This window comes from Anguilla anguilla, chromosome 1, assembly GCF_013347855.1.
Source record: "Anguilla anguilla isolate fAngAng1 chromosome 1, fAngAng1.pri, whole genome shotgun sequence".
In the NCBI taxonomy this organism is placed as follows: Eukaryota; Metazoa; Chordata; class Actinopteri; order Anguilliformes; family Anguillidae; genus Anguilla; species Anguilla anguilla.
The window spans coordinates 2,898,120-2,917,020 of NC_049201.1; the positions used below are offsets into that span (position 1 = coordinate 2,898,120).

The window sequence follows — 18,901 nt, forward strand, 5'->3', positions numbered from 1 at the left end:
AACCAAACTGTTTCACCTCATTGGCAATCTTATTGTCTTAATAAGCAAAAAAGTCAAACTCTAAATATAACACACAAAAATAATTAAGACAGACTTATTCGCAGTGCATTGACCACAATCCTCTTCTCCAGCTCCCTCAGCTACATTAATAAAACCCTGCTGTACTCCAAGAACAAGAGTAAAATGTACACAATATTGCACTATACTGACATGATATTTGCATAAATACTCAATATTAATCCCTGTATTTTCCCCGTTTATGTCATAGAAACATCTCCACCTTTTCTATTACTCCCTAGTATGACGAAAACAGCTGAAGTGGAAAGAAGCTTGAATATATAAATACATATTAAGAGTGAGTAGCTTCTGTGAAAAGGAATTAGTGAATCGCAGTCTTATCAAAACCACCCCCTGAGAAAAAGTTCCATCGCTCCAGCGATCTCTAGCGGAAAAACAGTCACAAGTTAGCTTATTTATATCAAAAATATATTTGTTTTTGGTACCCATTTTTGGATCACACACTAAAGACACATACACACACACACACGCGCACATACACACACACACACACGCGCACACACACACACGCACACGCACGCATGCAGGCACGCACGCGCGCGCGCACGCATGCACACACACACGCACGCACACACACGCACACGCACGCACACACACGCAGACACAGTACAAATAGCGCAGGTCACCGAGGCTTAACACTTTCCTCATGAAGCTGGCAACATCTATCAACACCCAAGTCTGGCATTCCGCGTGTTGGTGAGCAGTCATTAGTTAAGGACACTTGAACGCTTCATCCTTGTCGTATAGGTGCATTGACCTCGTGGGCAACGTGTCAGAGGTCATGTGTCAGAGTTCACGGGTCACGGTCTTGGCGACTGTCACCGGGAGGACCCTGGGAGCCGTTGGAGGCCTCCCGCGCAGACGTGATGGCGGCCCAGACACGGCACAGCATCCCGCCTCTGAGGACAGAGAACAGCCAATCAGCACAAGCGTGGCGGAGAACAGCCAATCAGCACAGGCGTGGCAGAGAAGAGCCAAACAGCACAAGCGTGGCAGAGAACAGCCAATCAGCTCAAGCACGGCAGTTCTGTGAGGAATAATAACAGCCAATAAGAACAACTGTTGTTGGTCTCAGAGGACAGGGAACAGCCAATCAGCACAAGCTCTTCTTTGGGGAGGTGTAAGGTTGTGTGCGAAGGGTGAGAGAGCGGAGGGCGAGAGAGTGGAGGGAGAGAGAGCGGCCTTACTCACCTGAGCCCACAGTACTTGAGGTCATCTCTGCAGGCCAGGTAGAGCAGGCTGGGCAGGGTGAACCTGTGAGACAGCAGCTGCACACACAAAGGGAGAGAGCGACCCAGGATCTCCATCAGTCTGAACAGCCAAACGGACATCTTACAGACTCAGCTACTGTGCAGCACTGCCCTCTCACAACTAGCCTGCCCCTACTGGATGTTGGAATTTCATCCTTGTTATTTGGTGGGTTGTGAGATAATTATAAATGGTACATTTGTACAGTATAATGTAAATGTTTCATTGATATCTGCCAAATTAAATTCTGCACCAGCTACATGCAATGAATGTAAATGCAGCTGTTTTAACACTTAACGATAAAAATATTTTTCTTTGGCTGATAAGAGTTGACAGAAAACACAGTGCGCCTACACTTGTCTATCTAAAGTCATAATGAAACCTTGTACTCATTTCCTGAAAAGCTTGCATTCCGGAATACACAACTTTAGCTTTTTATGACATCAATGATGTTAAATACGGTGTGATGGTCACACCTCCCCCCCTAACAATGACAATGACACGTCAGGGATCTCCTTACTCTCGCTATGGTGTCTTCATCCACCGGAATGTTCTCTAACCAGCGCGCGATCGCCGAGCTTTCCGGATCCTTTTCCCTCCGAGGGGAAGCTCCGGGAATGTCTGAAGGAGAGGAGGAATGTGGTGAGATGTACTAAAATGGCCGCCTCTTTCTCCTTAGGACCACGCGCCACCTTACGGGCACGGTCCTACAGAGCCACAGGGTCTGCTGGGGTCCCCAGCCCTAGTCCACAAGGTCTGCTGCTGTTTGGTGTTACTCAGCACTTAATTGGTCAGTTTATACTTGCCTCACCTTTCCTGAGGTAATGATCCCTTATGGACATGTATTCTGTAATATACTGTAAATATATGAACCTTTTGGTAAATATAATTTTTCACAATGTATTTCTTGTATGTTTTCCCATATATGGTATATATGTGTTGCAATATCTTCATAACTGAATTACTGATTTAATTAAAATTAATCTTTTTGTCTCTGTCAGCCAGAGACAAAAAGAACAAAACAAAAAAAAACAGGCCAGCCAGGCTTATATTCCAGAGCCTGTCCTCTCTCTCTGGGCGTGTCAGAACCAGCAGCTCAGACCGTGGCATCCAGCGGGGAGAGAGACGGCGGGGAGACAGCGCTTCTGTTCTCTGCTTCTTCCTCTGACACGTTCACCGGTTCCTGTGTAACCCCCCTCCCTCTGCCTCCCTCTCCCTCCCTCCCTCCGTCCCTCCCTCCCTCCCAGCTGTGTCGCAGATCCTTTTGTGTGGAAAAAGAGGAGGCAGAATCCAGAAATGTCACGTGAACAGGATTCCCGCAGGCAAAACAAAATGGGGCCTTAAATACGTGGAGACGTGGACTGACCTGTAATTATATGTGGATGTGGTATCTGCACTTGTATTTACACGTCTACAGGTATTTACGTAAGGAATTACACAGGTTTTCATTCAGCATAATATTTCTCCCAGGCGTTTTGTAAATAGTTTATTGAGCTGTAAGGACTCCTTGACCAGAATCCAAACAATAGAACCTCCCAAAATTAGTTGTGATTTAAGAGACAGTGATTGGTGCAAGGAGGAGACTCTTCCCGCCTTACCGATGGGTTTCGACACACTTGTGACCCTGAGGGTAGAGATTTCGTCCTGTCTCTTCAACATGGACTCCCTCAGCAGCTTTTGGTACTCCTCCTCCCTCTCACTCAGTTGGGTCAGTAACCTGGAGCAACAGAACACATTCAAGAGCATAACCCTTTGAAGAACAGGTTTTTTTGGAATGTTTATTTCAAGATTCTAGGTCGGTGTTCTAGAACCCCATTGTTTTCAGTTACCAGTAGTGATTGTGACATCAGCATTAGACTGTTCAGTTAAGAGCATTCTAACCACAAATTTCTGATCTCACACCTCAGCGGGTTAAAAGTGGGCAAGGCAGTTGCCTTCATTTATGTTGCTACAGCACCCTCTGCTGGCCAACTGAAGTTATCACTGCCATGTTGGTCTACCTTGGCAATAGTGCACTGTGTACACTGACGGAAAATAATCAGATTATAAAATAGACCCAAACTACAACTGAGAGAAAGACAAAGACAGAGAGAGAGGGAGAGAGAAAGAGAGTGAGACATTGAAAGAGAGAGGAGTACCTGTTGGTTTCTTGACGCATGGAGAACAGCTGCTCGACAGCAGGGCAGACGCTGAGCTGGAAGTCGCTCAGGATGCCCGAGCTGACCGTGCTCACGACCGGCGTCATCACGTCCTCTTCCTCCTCGGGCTGCTGGGGGTCCTGCTCGTCGAGGGACGGCATCCTCCCAGAATCCTCTGCTCCGGACGCCCTCTCCGGTATGGTCTCCAGGTCGTCGGTATCGAAGGAAGACTGCAGCTGGACCCGCAGATCTGAACAGCACGACAGAGTCAGCCGGGGGTTCCAGCACAGCGATCAGGGGCGCAATCACCCCAAACATCCATCCATCCATCCATCCATCCATCCAGCCATCCGTACATCCATCCATCCATCCATCCGTCCGTCCAGCCATCCATCCGTCCAGCCATCCATCCATCCAGCCATCCGTCCATCCATCCATCCATCCAGCCATCCGTCCATCCATCCATCCATCCAGCCATCCGTCCATCCATCCATCCATCCAGCCATCCGTACATCCATCCATCCATCCATCTAGCCATCCGTCTGTCTATCCATCCATCCATCCATCCACCTACCCATCCATCCATTATCTAACCCGCTTATCCTGGTCAGGATCACAGGGGGGATTCCGGAGCCTAACCCAGCATGCACTGGGCAAAAGGCAGGAATACCTCCTGGGCAGGTCGCCAATCTATCGCAGGGCACCCATAATCTCTTTTAGAGATAAGGGTGGGAGCAGAGAGGCTGGTCTGTGTGTTTAGTGTCTGTGAATGCTCTTTTGTTCCTAGCACTGTGGCTGGTCTGTAAAACGAGTACAGTTTCATTTGGATTTAAATGTCTTTGTTCAAAGGAAGCCTAGCTCTCTGTTCCGCAGTTTGGTTCGTTTCATTTCACCTCTGAGAAGCACAGATGCCATAAACAAGCAAAATGGGGTTTACTACGGGATCAGCAGAGGGACAAACTGAACGGCTGGAATCCGCCTCTGGATTCAAACAGTTTAATCAGGCTGCAGTGTGTGTGTGTGTGTGTGTGTGTGTGTGTGTGCATCTCTGTGTATGTGTGTATACGTGTGTATATATGTGTGTGTGTGTGTGTGTGTGTATATGCATGTGTGCGTGTGTGTATATGCATGTGTGTGTGTGTGTGTGTGTATATGCGTGTGTGTGTGTGTATGTGTGTATATGTGTGTGTTTATGTGTATATGCGTGTGTGTGTCTGTATGTGTGTATATGCGTGTGTGTATGTGCGTATATGCGTGTGTGTGTGTGTGTGTCTGTCTGTGTGTGTGTGTGTGTGGTTGTTTCTTATACTTTTAAACATTTGTGGACGTTTGAGTGCAGCGATGTGGACAGAGGGGTGTAGCAGGAGAGGAGTGGCGGGATGGGGTGGGGCAGGGCAGAGAGGGCGGGGCATAGCAGGGCGTGGCAGCTCACGCAGACACACCTGGAAGCAGCACAGTGATGGCGTCCTGCACGGCCTGCCTCAGAAGGTTATCCAGCGCAAACATCCAGTGCGGCTTCACTTGCTGCTGCCTCAGAACCTTCTTTACCTGTGAGAGAGAGAGAGAGAGAGAGAGAGAGACAGAGAGAGAACACAGAGCTTTAATAACAAACACTCCACACTCAGAACCTTCTTTACCTGTGAGAGAGAGAGAGAGAGAGAGAGAGAGAGAGAGAGCTTATAGCTTTGATAAACTCTGCATAGCCCAGGTCTCAGAGAACAAGACTAGAGGCCTGTATCTCAAAGCAGGATTACTGAGTCAGCTGGATAACTGCACTGAGTGAAAACCCGGAACCCTCCCAAATCTGGAACATGGACTGAAGTTAAAGATCTGTTCCAGGTTTTACTCAGTGCAGCCATCCAGCTAACTCAGTAAATCCCGCTTCATAGAACACAGGCCCCTGGAAAGGACCAATCACCCGAAACCAAACTGTGCCGCAGAAGGGGAACTGCCATAAACCGCCATAAACCGCCACAGCTCGCCATGCGCATGGTGACTCACCGCGTCTTGGAAGCTGAAGAGCACCGCCTGCAGGCTGCCGAGGGGAACTGCGGCGGACTGCAGGGCGGACCGCAGCTTCAGGAGGCTGTTGGTCAGGTTCTTCCTGTCCGGGGAGCGGATGTTCTCGCCCAGGCAGCCAATCAGCTCCGCGATGTGCGCGGGCGTGAGGCGGGGCCCCTCCTCCTCCTCTTGCTGCTGCACACACACACGGGGAGAAATGATCAAACACTCGCACAACACACACACACGGGGAGAAACGCTCCAACGCTCGCACAACACACACACACGGGGAGAAACGCTCCAACGCTCGCACAACACACACACACGGGGAGAAACGCTCCAACACTCGCACAACACACACACACGGGGAGAAACGCTCCAACGCTCGGGTAGGAGCGTAGAGAAACGCCGAAACACAAAGGCACAGGCACAGGGCTACACCCCATTAGAAATTGCTACACCCCATATCCCTGGGCCTCCCAGCAAGGACCTGCAAGGGTATGAAACATTCATTACATCATCTGCGTTTGGCAGATAGATGCTTTTATTCACAGCGACTTACACAGAATTTGGTTTTTTTTTTGTTGCCATTTTTCTCCCATTTTCTCCCCAATTTAGTCGTTATACCAATTCCCTGAGTGTATCATGGTCCTGGTCGATGCGCTATCCTTCTGTTGGTCTGGGGAGGGTGTAGACTACCACATGCCTCCTCCGATACATGCGGAGTCGCTTCTTTTCACCTGACAGCGAGGAGTTTCACTGGGAGAGCGTAACGCGTGCAGAGGTTCACGCTATCTCCCCCAGATCCCCTCCCTGCCGACCAACCAGTAGGAGTCGCTAATGCAATGATCAGGACTCATACCCTCACCGGCTTCCCACCCGCGAACACTGCCAATTGTGTTTGTAGGAACGTCTGACCAAGCCGGAAGTACCGCTGCCAGGGATTGCACCCGGTTCTCTGCGGTGGTAGGCGAGTGCTTATACCTCTACACTACACAGACGGCACAATGGCAGTGTCCTACATGGGAATCAAACCTGCAAGCTAGCCTACCCAATATACCACACTGCCACCCCATTCACATTGCCACACGGGAAAGAGACATTGAGAGAAAGAAACACACACACACACACACACTCAGTCACGCAAACAGGAAACGGACCGCTTCAAATGCACACACACGCTCAGACACACATACGCACAAAAGAAATAGAACGCTGAAAAAAATCCCACAGTGAGTAAGCATGCTTGCCCTTGGGCACCAGATCTGGGCCAGATTAGAGAATTTATGTTCACTTCGAAGAATCAAGGAACTGCGTCAAGAGAAACTTTGAAGGCGGCATAACACTCACACGTCAGAAATGTAAAGTTTTTTTTTTAAATTACAGGGCTGTACTTCCTTAAAATTTATTTGAAATACCTTATTCCCAAAGAGACAGGGAGAAATGCTCAGACACATCCACAGGAAACGGACAACCAGAGAACCCTGGCACAAGTGTACTCACTCACACCAGAGCTACCAGAACAGAGCTATACTCTGAAATAGAGCATACCAGAACAGAGCTATACTCTGAAATAGAGTGTACCAGAACAGAGCTATACTCTGAAATAGAGCGTACCAGAACAGAGCTATACTCTGAAACAGAGAATACCAGAACAGAGCTATACTCTGAAATAGAGTGTACCAGAACAGAGCTATACTCTGAAATACTTTAGACCTCTGGCCACCAGTAAAATCCTGGCAGAGTACAGTTTTCATTTTGGACGTATTTTCACCCATATTCTGAATTCATCCGTCGTTATTGATTTATTTTGGTTATGCGAAAAGATCTGAGATCTTCCGGACTGTTTTCAAATTTTGTTGATATCTAAAGAATTTATCAAATAGCGAATTTATTTGACTCAGTTTTGGTGGGTACACAATCGCACGCACACGTACACACACACACACACACACACAAACACGTCACCTGTGGTTTTGGCAGCAGAAGGAAGAAGGAGCCACACTTTGACCTTCATGCGGTTTCTCGGTTACCAGCGTAAATATTGTTTTGGCAACAGGAAACACAGACCGTATACCCACCTCCTCAAACAGCATCTTTAGCCAGTTAACCCAAAGCAAGAGCATCTGAGGACACTATCAGCGTATTACTTATAGTTGAAACACAAGAGCATCCTTACATTTTACAGGTGGATAACTACAATCAGACCGTCCTGAGCCAAAGCCATGGGGCTGTATAGAACATTGGCACGTTGTTTGGTTGGCAGGGAAGTGGCTGGGGAAACAGGGCTTATAATGCAGAGGTTGCAGGCTTGAATCCCAGCTGCTTAATCTGAATTCGCTTCTGAAAATATCCAGCTGAGTAAATTCCCTGCATGTAAAGACGAAGCTGCGCGCGTGGCCCTGGATAAGAGAACCTGGCTGAAATGTAAATGTTTGGTCACCAGCGGCTGACAGGCAGGGCAGGACTGAGAGGGCTCAGGCGGTTCAGGTGTGTTACCTGGGGCAGGGTTTTTGGTGATAGTGGCAGCGTGGTGGGGGGGGCACTGGCTCAGAAGTCAGGTGTGTTTTACCTGGGGCAGGGTCTTTAGCGAGGGTAGCAGTTTGGGGTGTGTCTCAGGGGTCAGGTGTGTTTTACCTGGGGCGGGGTCTTTAGCGAGGGTAGCAGTTTGGGGTGTGTCTCAGGGGTCAGGTGTGTTACCTGGGGCAGGGTCTTTAGTGGTGGTGGCAGTTTGGGGTGTGGCTCAGAGGTCTGGTGTGTTTTACCTGTAGCAGGGTCATTAGCGAAGGCTTCAGTTTTGGGGTGTGGCTCAGGGGTCAGGTATGTTACCTGCGGCAGGGTCATTAGTGGGAGTGGCGGTTTGGGGTGTGGCTCAGGGGTCGGGTGTGTTACCTGCGGCAGGGTCATTAGCGAGGGCTGCAGTTTTGGGGTGTGGCTCAGGGGTCAGGTGTGTTACCTGCGGCAAGCTCTCCCTGAGGTTGGACACCACAGTGTTGATGTATTCGGTCAGGACTCTGTGCAGGGTGGCCCGTCTCTCGCTGTCCTTCCTCAGGAGGAAGAGGCCCAGGTTCTCATCTGTGGAGGAGGGGCTGCCCATATCGAGGGAGGGGTCATCTGGCACCCTGTGGGGGGGGGGGGGGGGAAAGCGCCTTTGCTTTTCATCTTAAAATAAGAAAGATCTACAGTCGACCTGTAACAGCATAATCAGCAGTAGTGCAATACTGCTTTCCAGGACCTGCGGCCGGTATCGCAAAGCAGGATTACTGAGTTAGCTGGACGACTGCACTGTACTGCAGTCCATGTTCCAGATTTGGGAGGGCTCCGGGTTTCACTCGGTGCAGTCGTCCAGCTAACTCACTCGTCTTGATTCATGATACAGGTCCCAGGACTTAAAAAGCAAGTAAATAAAGTGCTGAATCACAAGGGACCAGCATGCCTTGCGGCTCTGCAGGTGCAGGGCTGGGGACTGTTCGGCACACAGGATAAGCAGGCGGAGCACAGGGCGTGTTCTGACCCGTAACAGGAGGGGTGGGGGTGGGGGGGGGGGGGGGGGAGAGCTTTCCGGAAACACCCACTCGTGCAGAAGCCTACACGTGAACGCAATCCTGGACCGGAATTTCCTCTTCCCGCTGTGCTCACGTGCAGCCGGAAGCCGGTTGTGCAACGAGCCAGCGCGCGGAGAGAGGGAGATTTGGGCAGTCAAAGCCACACGCCCACACGCTTCCACACCTCAGCGAGAACTCTGGCCACAGGTACTTAACTCCAGAGATCCAGCAGGGGGAGGGGCCAAGGCAGGAAAGCACCCACACCTAAATTAGGCGCCTCTGTCTCTCTCACCGATGCCAAAAAACTGACTGATTCACAGAGAGTGTGGGCGTCTTGCGAAATCCTGGAATGTTCGTATTTTGGGCATTCAAGTGTTTTTCTACACACAGACTCAAAGATCACATCCGGCTTTATGTGTTGTATCAGGCACTAAGACTCCTGACTCAACTAACCAATAAAGTTGATTCAAATGGCCATGTAGCCAAAACTGTAATACTGTGTGTGTGTGTGGGGGGGGGGGGGGGGTCACTCACGACAGTAAGCTGTTGGTGGGCAGGCTCTCTGCGATGTCACACAGTCGCACGCCAGGATTGGTCCTCCTCAGGTCCAGGGAGCAGAAGAGGTCAATTCCAACGCTATCTTCTTCGCTGGTGTCTTCCACCGTGATGGCAATGGGTACAGACAGGCTCCTGTGGTAGTCACCTGCACAGGATGACTCAGGATGACACTCACACCTACAGGTGTCCCCTCCTTACTGTCCCTTCAGCTCTCAGCTTAAACTACAAACAACAAGCAGGCATAGACTAACCAAACAATCTACGAAACCTAACACTGAGGGCACAATTCAGTACACGCTCCTGCTTGGCATTGCTACTGATGATGAGAGTTCTCTTTGCATCGCAGGTACACGGACACTTCTATGACACCTACAGTATCTCGTGTTAAAATGAGCTTTGACTGAAAGCATATGCTAAATTACCAAAGCTGTAAAATGTGGGAAAACTGTTAATCATAAAGGAGACGTTGAACACCGTGACGGTGCACACGGAACCGATAAAATAAGCCACAGAACTCGACAAGGTGGTCACAGAGAACAGGTGGAGGGAGACTCGGACTGACCCTTGGGGAACTCCGGAAGAGCACTATCACCGTAAACATAACCTTTTCCGGAGGACATGGTAAGCGCGATCGGCAAACTGGGGAAAACCGAGCATGACTTATGAGTCATGCAGAAATCTTCTCAGCCAATGGGAGCACAGAGAGAACCTTCCTGCGATCGGGGCAGGGATTCCGGTCTAATCAGGACAAGGCTGATGACATCATACGAGCCGAGCGAATTCCTGCAAATGTGTCACGTGACTCTATAATAATACTCTATATTGCCTTTGAACGTTACGTAACAAGCTCTCTTCTCCCACAGCCGGGCTGTGAATAAACTGCTTTGGTCCACCAGGTTTGAAGCACTGGGCCTGTCTCTCGAATCGATCTGGGGATTCTCGCCTTACCCAAAGCGACGTCCTTCGGCACCTCGGCGGCCATCTTGGCCGCCTTCCTGCGGCTGCTGGACTTGAGGAAGGAGTGCTTGAGGAGCTCGGAGGCCGTTGCCCGGTTGTCGGGGTCGGGTTCGAAGCAGCGCATGAGGAAATCCTTGGCCTCCTCCGACATGCACTCCGGAACCTTGGGGTGGATCTTAAACATGCCCACCTGAGACAGAAGCACAGGACTTGTGTTATATACGCGTCATATTCTTAAGGTGCTGTGAATATCGCATACAAAGAACTTTACAACACTTGGAGTTTTTCAACTAATAATAATAATAATAATAATAATAATAATAGCTTTATTTACATAGCACCTTTCATACATTAAAATACGGAACAAAGCATTTTGAGCTAGCACCTATGAGGATATGGACATCCCCACACATTGATTTAAGAAATAAACAGGCTGTTTTTAAATGCTCTTAATGAATACGTAACTCATAAAGAGCTGAAATTTAAAGAGCGTTTATGAACACATGTGGATTTATCACTTCATTACAGAACTGGACTACTTGAGCCCACAGTAATCAGGGGGACTGTAAAAGAGGTCAGACCGAGGGCAGGCCGCACCTTAAACATGGCCGCCTGGGGACTCCCCAGCTCATGAAAGGGGGGTTTTCCCGTCGCCATCTCGATGATGGTGCACCCCAACGACCAAATGTCCGCCGGCTTCCCGTAACCACGGGGACCCTGGTCGATGATCTCGGGGGCCATGTACTGCAGGGTTCCTGAAACGGGACAGGTGAGCCGGTCAGGTGAGCCGGTCAGGTGAGCCAGACAGGTGAGCTGGTCAGGTGAGCTGGTCAGGTAAAGCGCTGCGTGTCTCACCGTTATTCACCCAGGAGGCTTGGCAGGTGGACGCACCTGTACAGGAGACTCACCTGTGAAGGTCTCTGTGCAGGGGACTCAACTGTGAAGGTGTCTGTGCAGTGGACTCACCTGTGAAGGTCTCCGTGCAGGGGTTGATGCCGGCCAGTCTCTTGGAGGTGCCAAAGTCAGAGATTTTCAGCACTCCACTGTAAGTGTTTATCAGCACGTTGTCACCCTGGGAGAGAAACAGTCAACACAACAGTTGCACAGGAAACCATGACCGTGTAACATGGAACTGATAAAAATAGCCACAGAACTCAGTTAGGAGGCCAGACAGAACAGGTGGAGAGTGACTCAGACTGACCCTTGGGGAACTCCAGAAGAGCACTATCACCATAATCCTAACCTTTCCAGGAGACATGAAAAGTGCGATCGGCAAACTGGGGAAAACCGAGCCTGACTCATGAGTCATGAGGAAATATTGTCAACCAATGGGAGCACAGAGGACCTTCTGGTCAAACACACTATTCTCACACCCTGAAACTTGGAATGCTTGCTCATCTTAAAAAAAACAAAACAAAAAAAAAAAAAAAAAAAAAAAAAACATGTCAAACATTAACCGGCTTATCTGTAAGGATTAGCCACACCTTCAGTCACACTTCTCCACTGTGTCGACCGCAAGTGTGTCCAAAGGAACAACGTCAACACTGAAATACTTCAGCTTGTGAAAGACTGTTTAGCTTACTGCAATACCACGATTCAAACAGCAGGTGGCTCCACACGTGTTATCGGTCGGCAAACAAGATTCGGCCAATAAACGCATCGGCTCTAAACCGGTTTGGAGTGCAATCGCTGATATCGAGTCCCAGGTAGGATATACTGCCACTGTCCCCTTGAGCAAGGCAAGGATGAACCTGCATTGCTTCAGCGGAATATCATGTAAAAAAAAATGCAAAAGCAGTGCCAAACACAGAAAACCTGCACAACAGCGGTGTAAGAGATGAACCCATTACAAAGAGAATACCCTGTTCTGAAACTTAACGTAATTCAACGTATCGTGAATCAGGATTTATAGAAATGACCTCAAAAACCAGCCTGAGTGTGCTTCAGGAACACAGCCCACCACAGCCAGCGCTCTCTATGGCAATGCTAATAAAATTTACTTTCTTTTAATCTAATGTGTTACCCAACAGTCATCTTTACCCTGTACCTAAAGACCCTTCAGAAAGTTATTGTAGATGAAACGGTGACTTCTTTTTTCATGTTACCAGCCTGAATGGAAAACAAACTAAAACACACAACAACAACAACAACAAAAAACTATGTATCGTTGACTTTGGTTCTGCGGCACAACGAAACCACACATAATTTCTTATGTTATTTCAACCATAAATACTCACAGGTTCCTTCGCAACGGGCACGCTTATTTTTCATTCGGGTAAACTGACCATATTACGTATTCATCTACCATATGCCCTATAGCGTCAGACTAAATGTGATGACCAATCACTGTGTTTGTCGAGGTCACCGTCACAATCGCCGGATCACTGTGCCTTACAGCGTCCATAGAACCGCGATCGACAGATGGGACTGTGAACAGACACTCTTCTAGCCTTCAGGTAATCGGAACACGAGGTCCAATTTAGTCAGGAAAATGGAGAGCACTGCTGGGCAGAATGGCCTGTCCCTGTCGCTATGTTATGTTATGGTATGAACACCATGATAACACACCCCATCTCCCAGCTGGACAGAGGAAGCTTGTGCATTAGCCCGCGCCACAATTAAATAAATGCCCTAACCAAAAAAAGACTTGTACACTGCCTGCGTACTGGGCAAACTGAAAGTGCATGCCTTGCATTCCAGAAGGAAAAGGCATTCAGCACGATCTCTGCCATATTCTGGCACGGAGCAGCGCTAACTCAGCGTACAGCAGCACAGAGGAGCCGGGAGGCAGCCTCTGGGGCAGCAGATCTTACCCAAATGGCTTTGTTTTGTTTTATGTTTGCGTATGCATATTTTTTCCTTATATGCTCTTTCATGTTTTAACTGCACACTACAGCACAAAACGTGGAGATTATAAAATGAAACAACTTAATAAATGTATTCTTATTGTTATTATTATTATTGTTGTTGTGGTCTGTAGCAGCAGGACTCTGAATTACTCTACCTTGATGTCTCTGTGAACTATCTGGTTGTCATGGAGATACTTCAGCCCCTCCAGGACTTGCTTGGTGTAGAAAATGATGGTGGCCTCGTTGTCCTTCAGCGGACCCCACTTAGACCTCAGGAGAGAGGACAGGCTACCTGTACAGGTAAAAGCACAGAGTTACTACCTGCACAGGTAAAAGCACAGAGTTACTACCTGTACAGGTGAGATCACAGGGTTACTACCTGCACAGGTGAGAGGCACAGGGTCACAACATGCACAGGTGAGAGCAGAGGACTCATGGACAGATTCAAAGCCGTTTCCCCTCTAAACCCACACAGTACAGAGCTGATCACATGACACTGGAGCCAGACTTGCTATACCACAAACTGCCATTTGTATCTATTTAAGTGAACTGTGAAATACTGTGAAATCTTCTCAGATTTTTTCTTCTATATTTATCATGAACTCACCAGCCAGCCTTACTTCCTGTTAACAAAACCCTTCAGCACACTGTCTCACACACACACCACTAGGTTCCTGGAATCCAGTGATGTCATCACATATAATCGTCTCTCTTGTTTTAACTTGCCCTCCTGCCAGGCACGGCTTCCTGGCACCCACACAGGCCCAAGAGGAAGTGAGACAGAAATCAGAGGAAGGCGTGAGCTGGGCGCGTGCAAGAGCAGCGTAAAAAAGGAACGGGCAGCATTTCAAGCGCATCGGAAATACCCCGAGAGACGGGAGGCCCCCCCCCCCCCCCCCCCGCCCGCCCCCAACCCCCCATGCGCAGAGACGGGAGCAGGCTCCTCACCTCCGGGGACCTCCTCCATGAAGATCTTGATGAAGCCGTCCTGGCTGACGGACCCCAGGTACTGGACGATGTTCCGGTGCTGCAGCCGCTTGTGCAGAGCGATCTCCTCGTGGAGGGGCTGGGAGTACCTGGGCACCAGCAGGACAGAGAACAGATTCATTACAGGGGCACATGCATTCACTCAGGACAGAGAACATCAGCAGAACATTCATTCACTCAGGACAGAGAACATCAGCAGAACATTCATTCACTCAGGACAGAGAACATCAGCAGAACATTCATTCACTCAGGACAGAGAACATCAGCAGAACATTCATTTAAGCAGGACAGAGACACATTCATTCACTCCACACAAAAAGCAGGTTCATGATGAGACACATTAAAGCCAGCATGCAGGGAAGTAGAGACCAGGGTCAGGACTCCTGGTGTTAGAGGGTAACACCATCACCATGGCGACTGAAGAAATGTTCAGATTGATATCGCAGAAGGAACAAAAAAAATGAATGACACCAGAACATATTACCGTATCATACACAACAGAACGGGTATTGCAACAGCACAGCAACGCAGGTACACCGCAACACAACAGCACAGGCACACACTACGCAACAGCACAGGCACACACTACGCAGCAGCACAGCCGCACAGCAGGGAATGAGGCGGTGTCTGTACGTACGTGGAGTCTTTCTCGGGGATCTCCTTGATGGCGATGCGCACTTGGTTGCTGAGGTCCCTCCCAGCATACACCACTCCGTACGTCCCCTTTCCCAGCACCACCTTGTCCCCGCTCTCAGTGGTCTCGTACACGTACTGGGGGGGGGAGGGGGGGGGGCGTAGTTTCAAGGCAAACGCATCATTAAGGATTTCCCACAGGCCCTTTTTTTTACTGCAATACACGCGGATGATGCAATATTTTCGGGGGAGATGACACAAGAGCGGCCGGCCAATAGTGTCTGAGAGAGGAAACGTATGACCAGGCACTTCATTCATAAAATACTGCAGCTTCCCTCTCTCAGGCCAGGTTAATAAGAGGAACCTTCTGTGCGCCCGCTTGTGAATTACCAGAGTGTGAGAGAGAGAGAGAGAGAGAGAGAGAGAGAGAGAGAGAGAGAGAGAGAGAGAGAGAGAGACTGCGGTGGCTGAGAGAGAGAAAAGCTGAAGCCTGATTCACATCTATGGCACTAAGAGCGGAAGTGCTTGAGGACTTTGGCCTTATAAGCACTGGTTTCAGTGCATTAACCCACGACAGCAGCAGCACCAGGCTGTGAAATCAGGTGTGTGTGAGAACAACAGACCTGAGCTCAGCTCCATAACCCCACTGTGTGGGAACAACAGATCGGAGCTCACCTCCATATCCCCATCACAAAGATGGCCGGTGCCATCCACAAGATCCTCCTTCTGTTGGACCAGGGAGTTCACCAGGTCACAAAATCTAATGGGCAGAGAAAAAGACACACATACACACATTAACATTCACACATATACACACATTCAGTAATGCAGAAACCCGCACACAGACAAAAATACACACACACACACAAGCATAAACAAACACACAAGAAAACCAGACACATAGGCATGTATACACAGACACAAAACAGGACACACAGACACATGCACACACACACATGCACACACACAAACACACACACATACAAACACACAGAGAAACATTCAGTTTGATCAGACAAAAAATGGTTCTCGAGCTTTTCAAAAAGGGACACAACACAGTGCACCAGTACCTCACACAACTGAGTTTCCAGCGTTCTCAGAACACGCTCATCCAATCAGAAATGCGCCTAAATCTACACACGGAAGCTGCAGAGTGGCGTTGGCTTCCATGAGTTTTCAGTTTCTGCGTTTCGGGCTTGCTCATGGTTGGCCCGAGACCAACAGGCCCTTTATTTACCATCCGGTGCGAGGAAATACAAGCTTTTCCAGTTCCTGAAAGTCACACACGCCGTCGCGCAGAGAGGGTTCGTCAAGCACGCCCATGATGAAAGAAATAATCGGCTTCGCGCACAATGAGCAAAACTTGTTTATGGTACTGGCTCACAGAGCGTGCCGTTAAACTCCTTCCCATTGGTCACACTGCCAGTTGGGTCAAATCTGTTATTCATTACAGACATAACTGGCAGACCTCCCCTTACGGAAATGCAATATACTGCAAATTACTGAAATAAAACTTATCATCAATATACTCTAGCACTTCAGAATTTATGGGCAAATCTACACATTATTGCTGATTTTAGATATGGCTATATATTATTTTTGTTAAATGAAATGCTGTGAACTATATTCATATCCTAAGTATGACAATATATTGCAAGTTTGCATAAGAGCTGCCAGAGAGAGTTAATATGAGTCCTCACAGATGGAGATCACAAATATGTGATTAGAATGTTCTAAACTGAACATTCTGATGCTGATGTAACAGTCACTGCTGGCAACCGGAAACAGTGGAGTTCTAGAACACCGACCTGGAATGTTTTTAGAAAACACTGAATACGGAACGCTGATTTGAATATTTGAGAACACACTCCAGAAAACCAACCCTTCGAAGGGTTAAGGATGTCAGAGGGCAACAACAACAAGGAAGGCCTTCACAGCTGAAACATAGGTCAGGCGTGGCTGACTCTACCCAAAACATAAGGGTGGGGTAAAGACATTCCCGTAATTTCAACGATTTTCAAAGATTCCAACCCAAGCTTGTGACACACCTTCACCATCAGTATTAGAAATGAACTTAAATGAAAAATGACCAGGTACATTGCAACACTTCACAACTGTTGGAATGCATGTTGGAAAGCATTTCTGCTTTCAGATATTGCAATAAGATTAAAAAAAACACACTGCTGTCAAAAATAATTATCACTACATTTTCAAAAAAATAGTCGACAGAGTCCCGGCATATTGTAAGTACATTCCAGAGAAAAGGGACGACCAAAACCCCAGCAGGACAGAGAGAAACAGGAGGAGGAAACACAACATCCCGCTAAGGCTATGTCGGGCGGCGCAGCAAAGCATGCTGGGAAGAGCGAGGGGTCCACTCCCCCCCATTCCTGGCGGTGTTCCGGAGTCTCTCCCGGGAAAACTTACCCGGTGCAGTGCAGCTCGCTGGGGAAGTAGAGCTGGAAGTCGTCGGAGTTGTACAGCACGTACAGGAAGCAGCACCTCCCGTCGAACTTTGACACGCTGTGGGGGGGGGGTTTAAGGAAAAACAACAGCAGTGGGTTTTATTGCTTTAGAGGCTCGTTCTGTGTTTTGGGAGAAGGAGTCGAGTGTAAGCAGCGGGTGAAAACAGTGAGCACACACACCTCCTCACAGTGTTACAGTGAACAGAGCCTGTCTACACACACACACACACACACACACACCACCTCACAGCGCAACAGAGAACACAGCCTGTCTACACACACACACCTCCTCACAGCGCTACAGTGAACAGAGCCTGTCTACACACACACACACACACACACACACACACCACAGCACAGCGCAACAGAGAACACAGCCTGTCTACACACACACACCTCCTCACAGCGCTACAGTGAACAGAGCCTGTCTACACACACACACACACACACACACACCACCTCACAGCGCAACAGAGAACACAGCCTGTCTACACACACACACCTCCTCACAGCGCTACAGTGAACAGAGCCTGTCTAGACACACACACACACACCACCTCACAGCGCAACAGAGAACACTGACTGTCTACACACACACACACACACACCACCTCACAGCGCAACAGAGAACACAGACTGTCTACACACACACACACCACAGCACAGCGTTAGCGGTAAAACGTTTGACATCCGTAGGTATTTATTCAGAAGTGTTGCCCAACACTGTGGCAATGCTGAGAGAAGCTGCCACTGCAGCAGCCTAGCAGGGTTTGCAGGGCTGTGTTATGAGCTAAGGGGGATATGGAGAAAATATGGAACGAAAACAAACTCTGCAGTCTGGCTAATGCTCCCAGAGAACGCATTAGAAACACTCAAAAATAGGGTCAATTCCACTGGGAGAGGGAGGGGGTGCAAAATTTTCCCACACAAGGTTCAGAAAGAGAAAGAGAGGGGGAGAGAGAGAGAAAGAGAGAGAGAGAGAGAGAGAGACAGATTGAGAGAGAGGCGGGGAAAGCGGGAGGGGGAGAGAGGGAGAGAAAGAGAGAGGGAAAGTGGAAAGAGGGATTGGGAGAGGGATGGAGAGAGATGGGAAGAAGGGAAAGAGGGAAGGGGAGAGGGAGGAAAAGAGAGGGGGAGGTGTGAGGGGGAGGTGTTTGGGAGTTGTGTAAACGCATCCTGAGGAGACGGCAGGGCTCAGTCAAGCTTACCTCACTCCCCGAATTGCAGCGGCGGGGAAGGTCCACTCGTGCAGTCCTTTCTGTGAAACCCACACAAGTTCATAACAGATTAATCACAGTAAACTAACTCTAACCCTCGGGCTGCTGGGTGGCTCACCCGGTTAAGGCGCCATGCTGAAGCGCACGGATGAGTCCCACGATCTCGGATCTAATCCACACCACGCCAGAGTGACTGTAGCCTGTTACTCCACAGGGCAACGTGCA

General features: G+C 49.0%; 1 protein-coding gene across 3 annotated transcripts in view; it reads right to left on the bottom strand.

Moving 5' to 3' along the window:
- Window positions 1-620: 620 nt before the first annotated feature.
- The window catches only part of si:ch211-1i11.3 (mitogen-activated protein kinase kinase kinase 5), a 28,989-nt gene continuing 10,708 nt past the window's right edge, over window positions 621-18,901 (bottom strand). The window contains exons 11-28 of one of the 3 annotated variants that reach the window (XM_035408894.1): window positions 18,668-18,717; window positions 17,422-17,517; window positions 15,670-15,754; window positions 14,999-15,132; window positions 14,323-14,450; window positions 13,530-13,666; window positions 11,492-11,597; window positions 11,123-11,280; window positions 10,517-10,715; window positions 9,545-9,713; window positions 8,422-8,587; window positions 5,466-5,663; window positions 4,907-5,012; window positions 3,465-3,714; window positions 2,925-3,043; window positions 1,847-1,947; window positions 1,270-1,346; window positions 621-977 (exon numbers count right to left, since the gene is read on the bottom strand). In XM_035408894.1, the coding sequence (XP_035264785.1) occupies window positions 872-977; window positions 1,270-1,346; window positions 1,847-1,947; window positions 2,925-3,043; window positions 3,465-3,714; window positions 4,907-5,012; window positions 5,466-5,663; window positions 8,422-8,587; window positions 9,545-9,713; window positions 10,517-10,715; window positions 11,123-11,280; window positions 11,492-11,597; window positions 13,530-13,666; window positions 14,323-14,450; window positions 14,999-15,132; window positions 15,670-15,754; window positions 17,422-17,517; window positions 18,668-18,717 (2,385 nt within the window). In that variant the 3' untranslated portion in view covers window positions 621-871. The remainder of the gene's footprint in view (window positions 978-1,269; window positions 1,347-1,846; window positions 1,948-2,924; window positions 3,044-3,464; window positions 3,715-4,906; window positions 5,013-5,465; window positions 5,664-8,421; window positions 8,588-9,544; window positions 9,714-10,516; window positions 10,716-11,122; window positions 11,281-11,491; window positions 11,598-13,529; window positions 13,667-14,322; window positions 14,451-14,998; window positions 15,133-15,669; window positions 15,755-17,421; window positions 17,518-18,667; window positions 18,718-18,901) is intronic. The other 2 variants (XM_035408913.1, XM_035408904.1) reach the window with 2 other exon arrangements.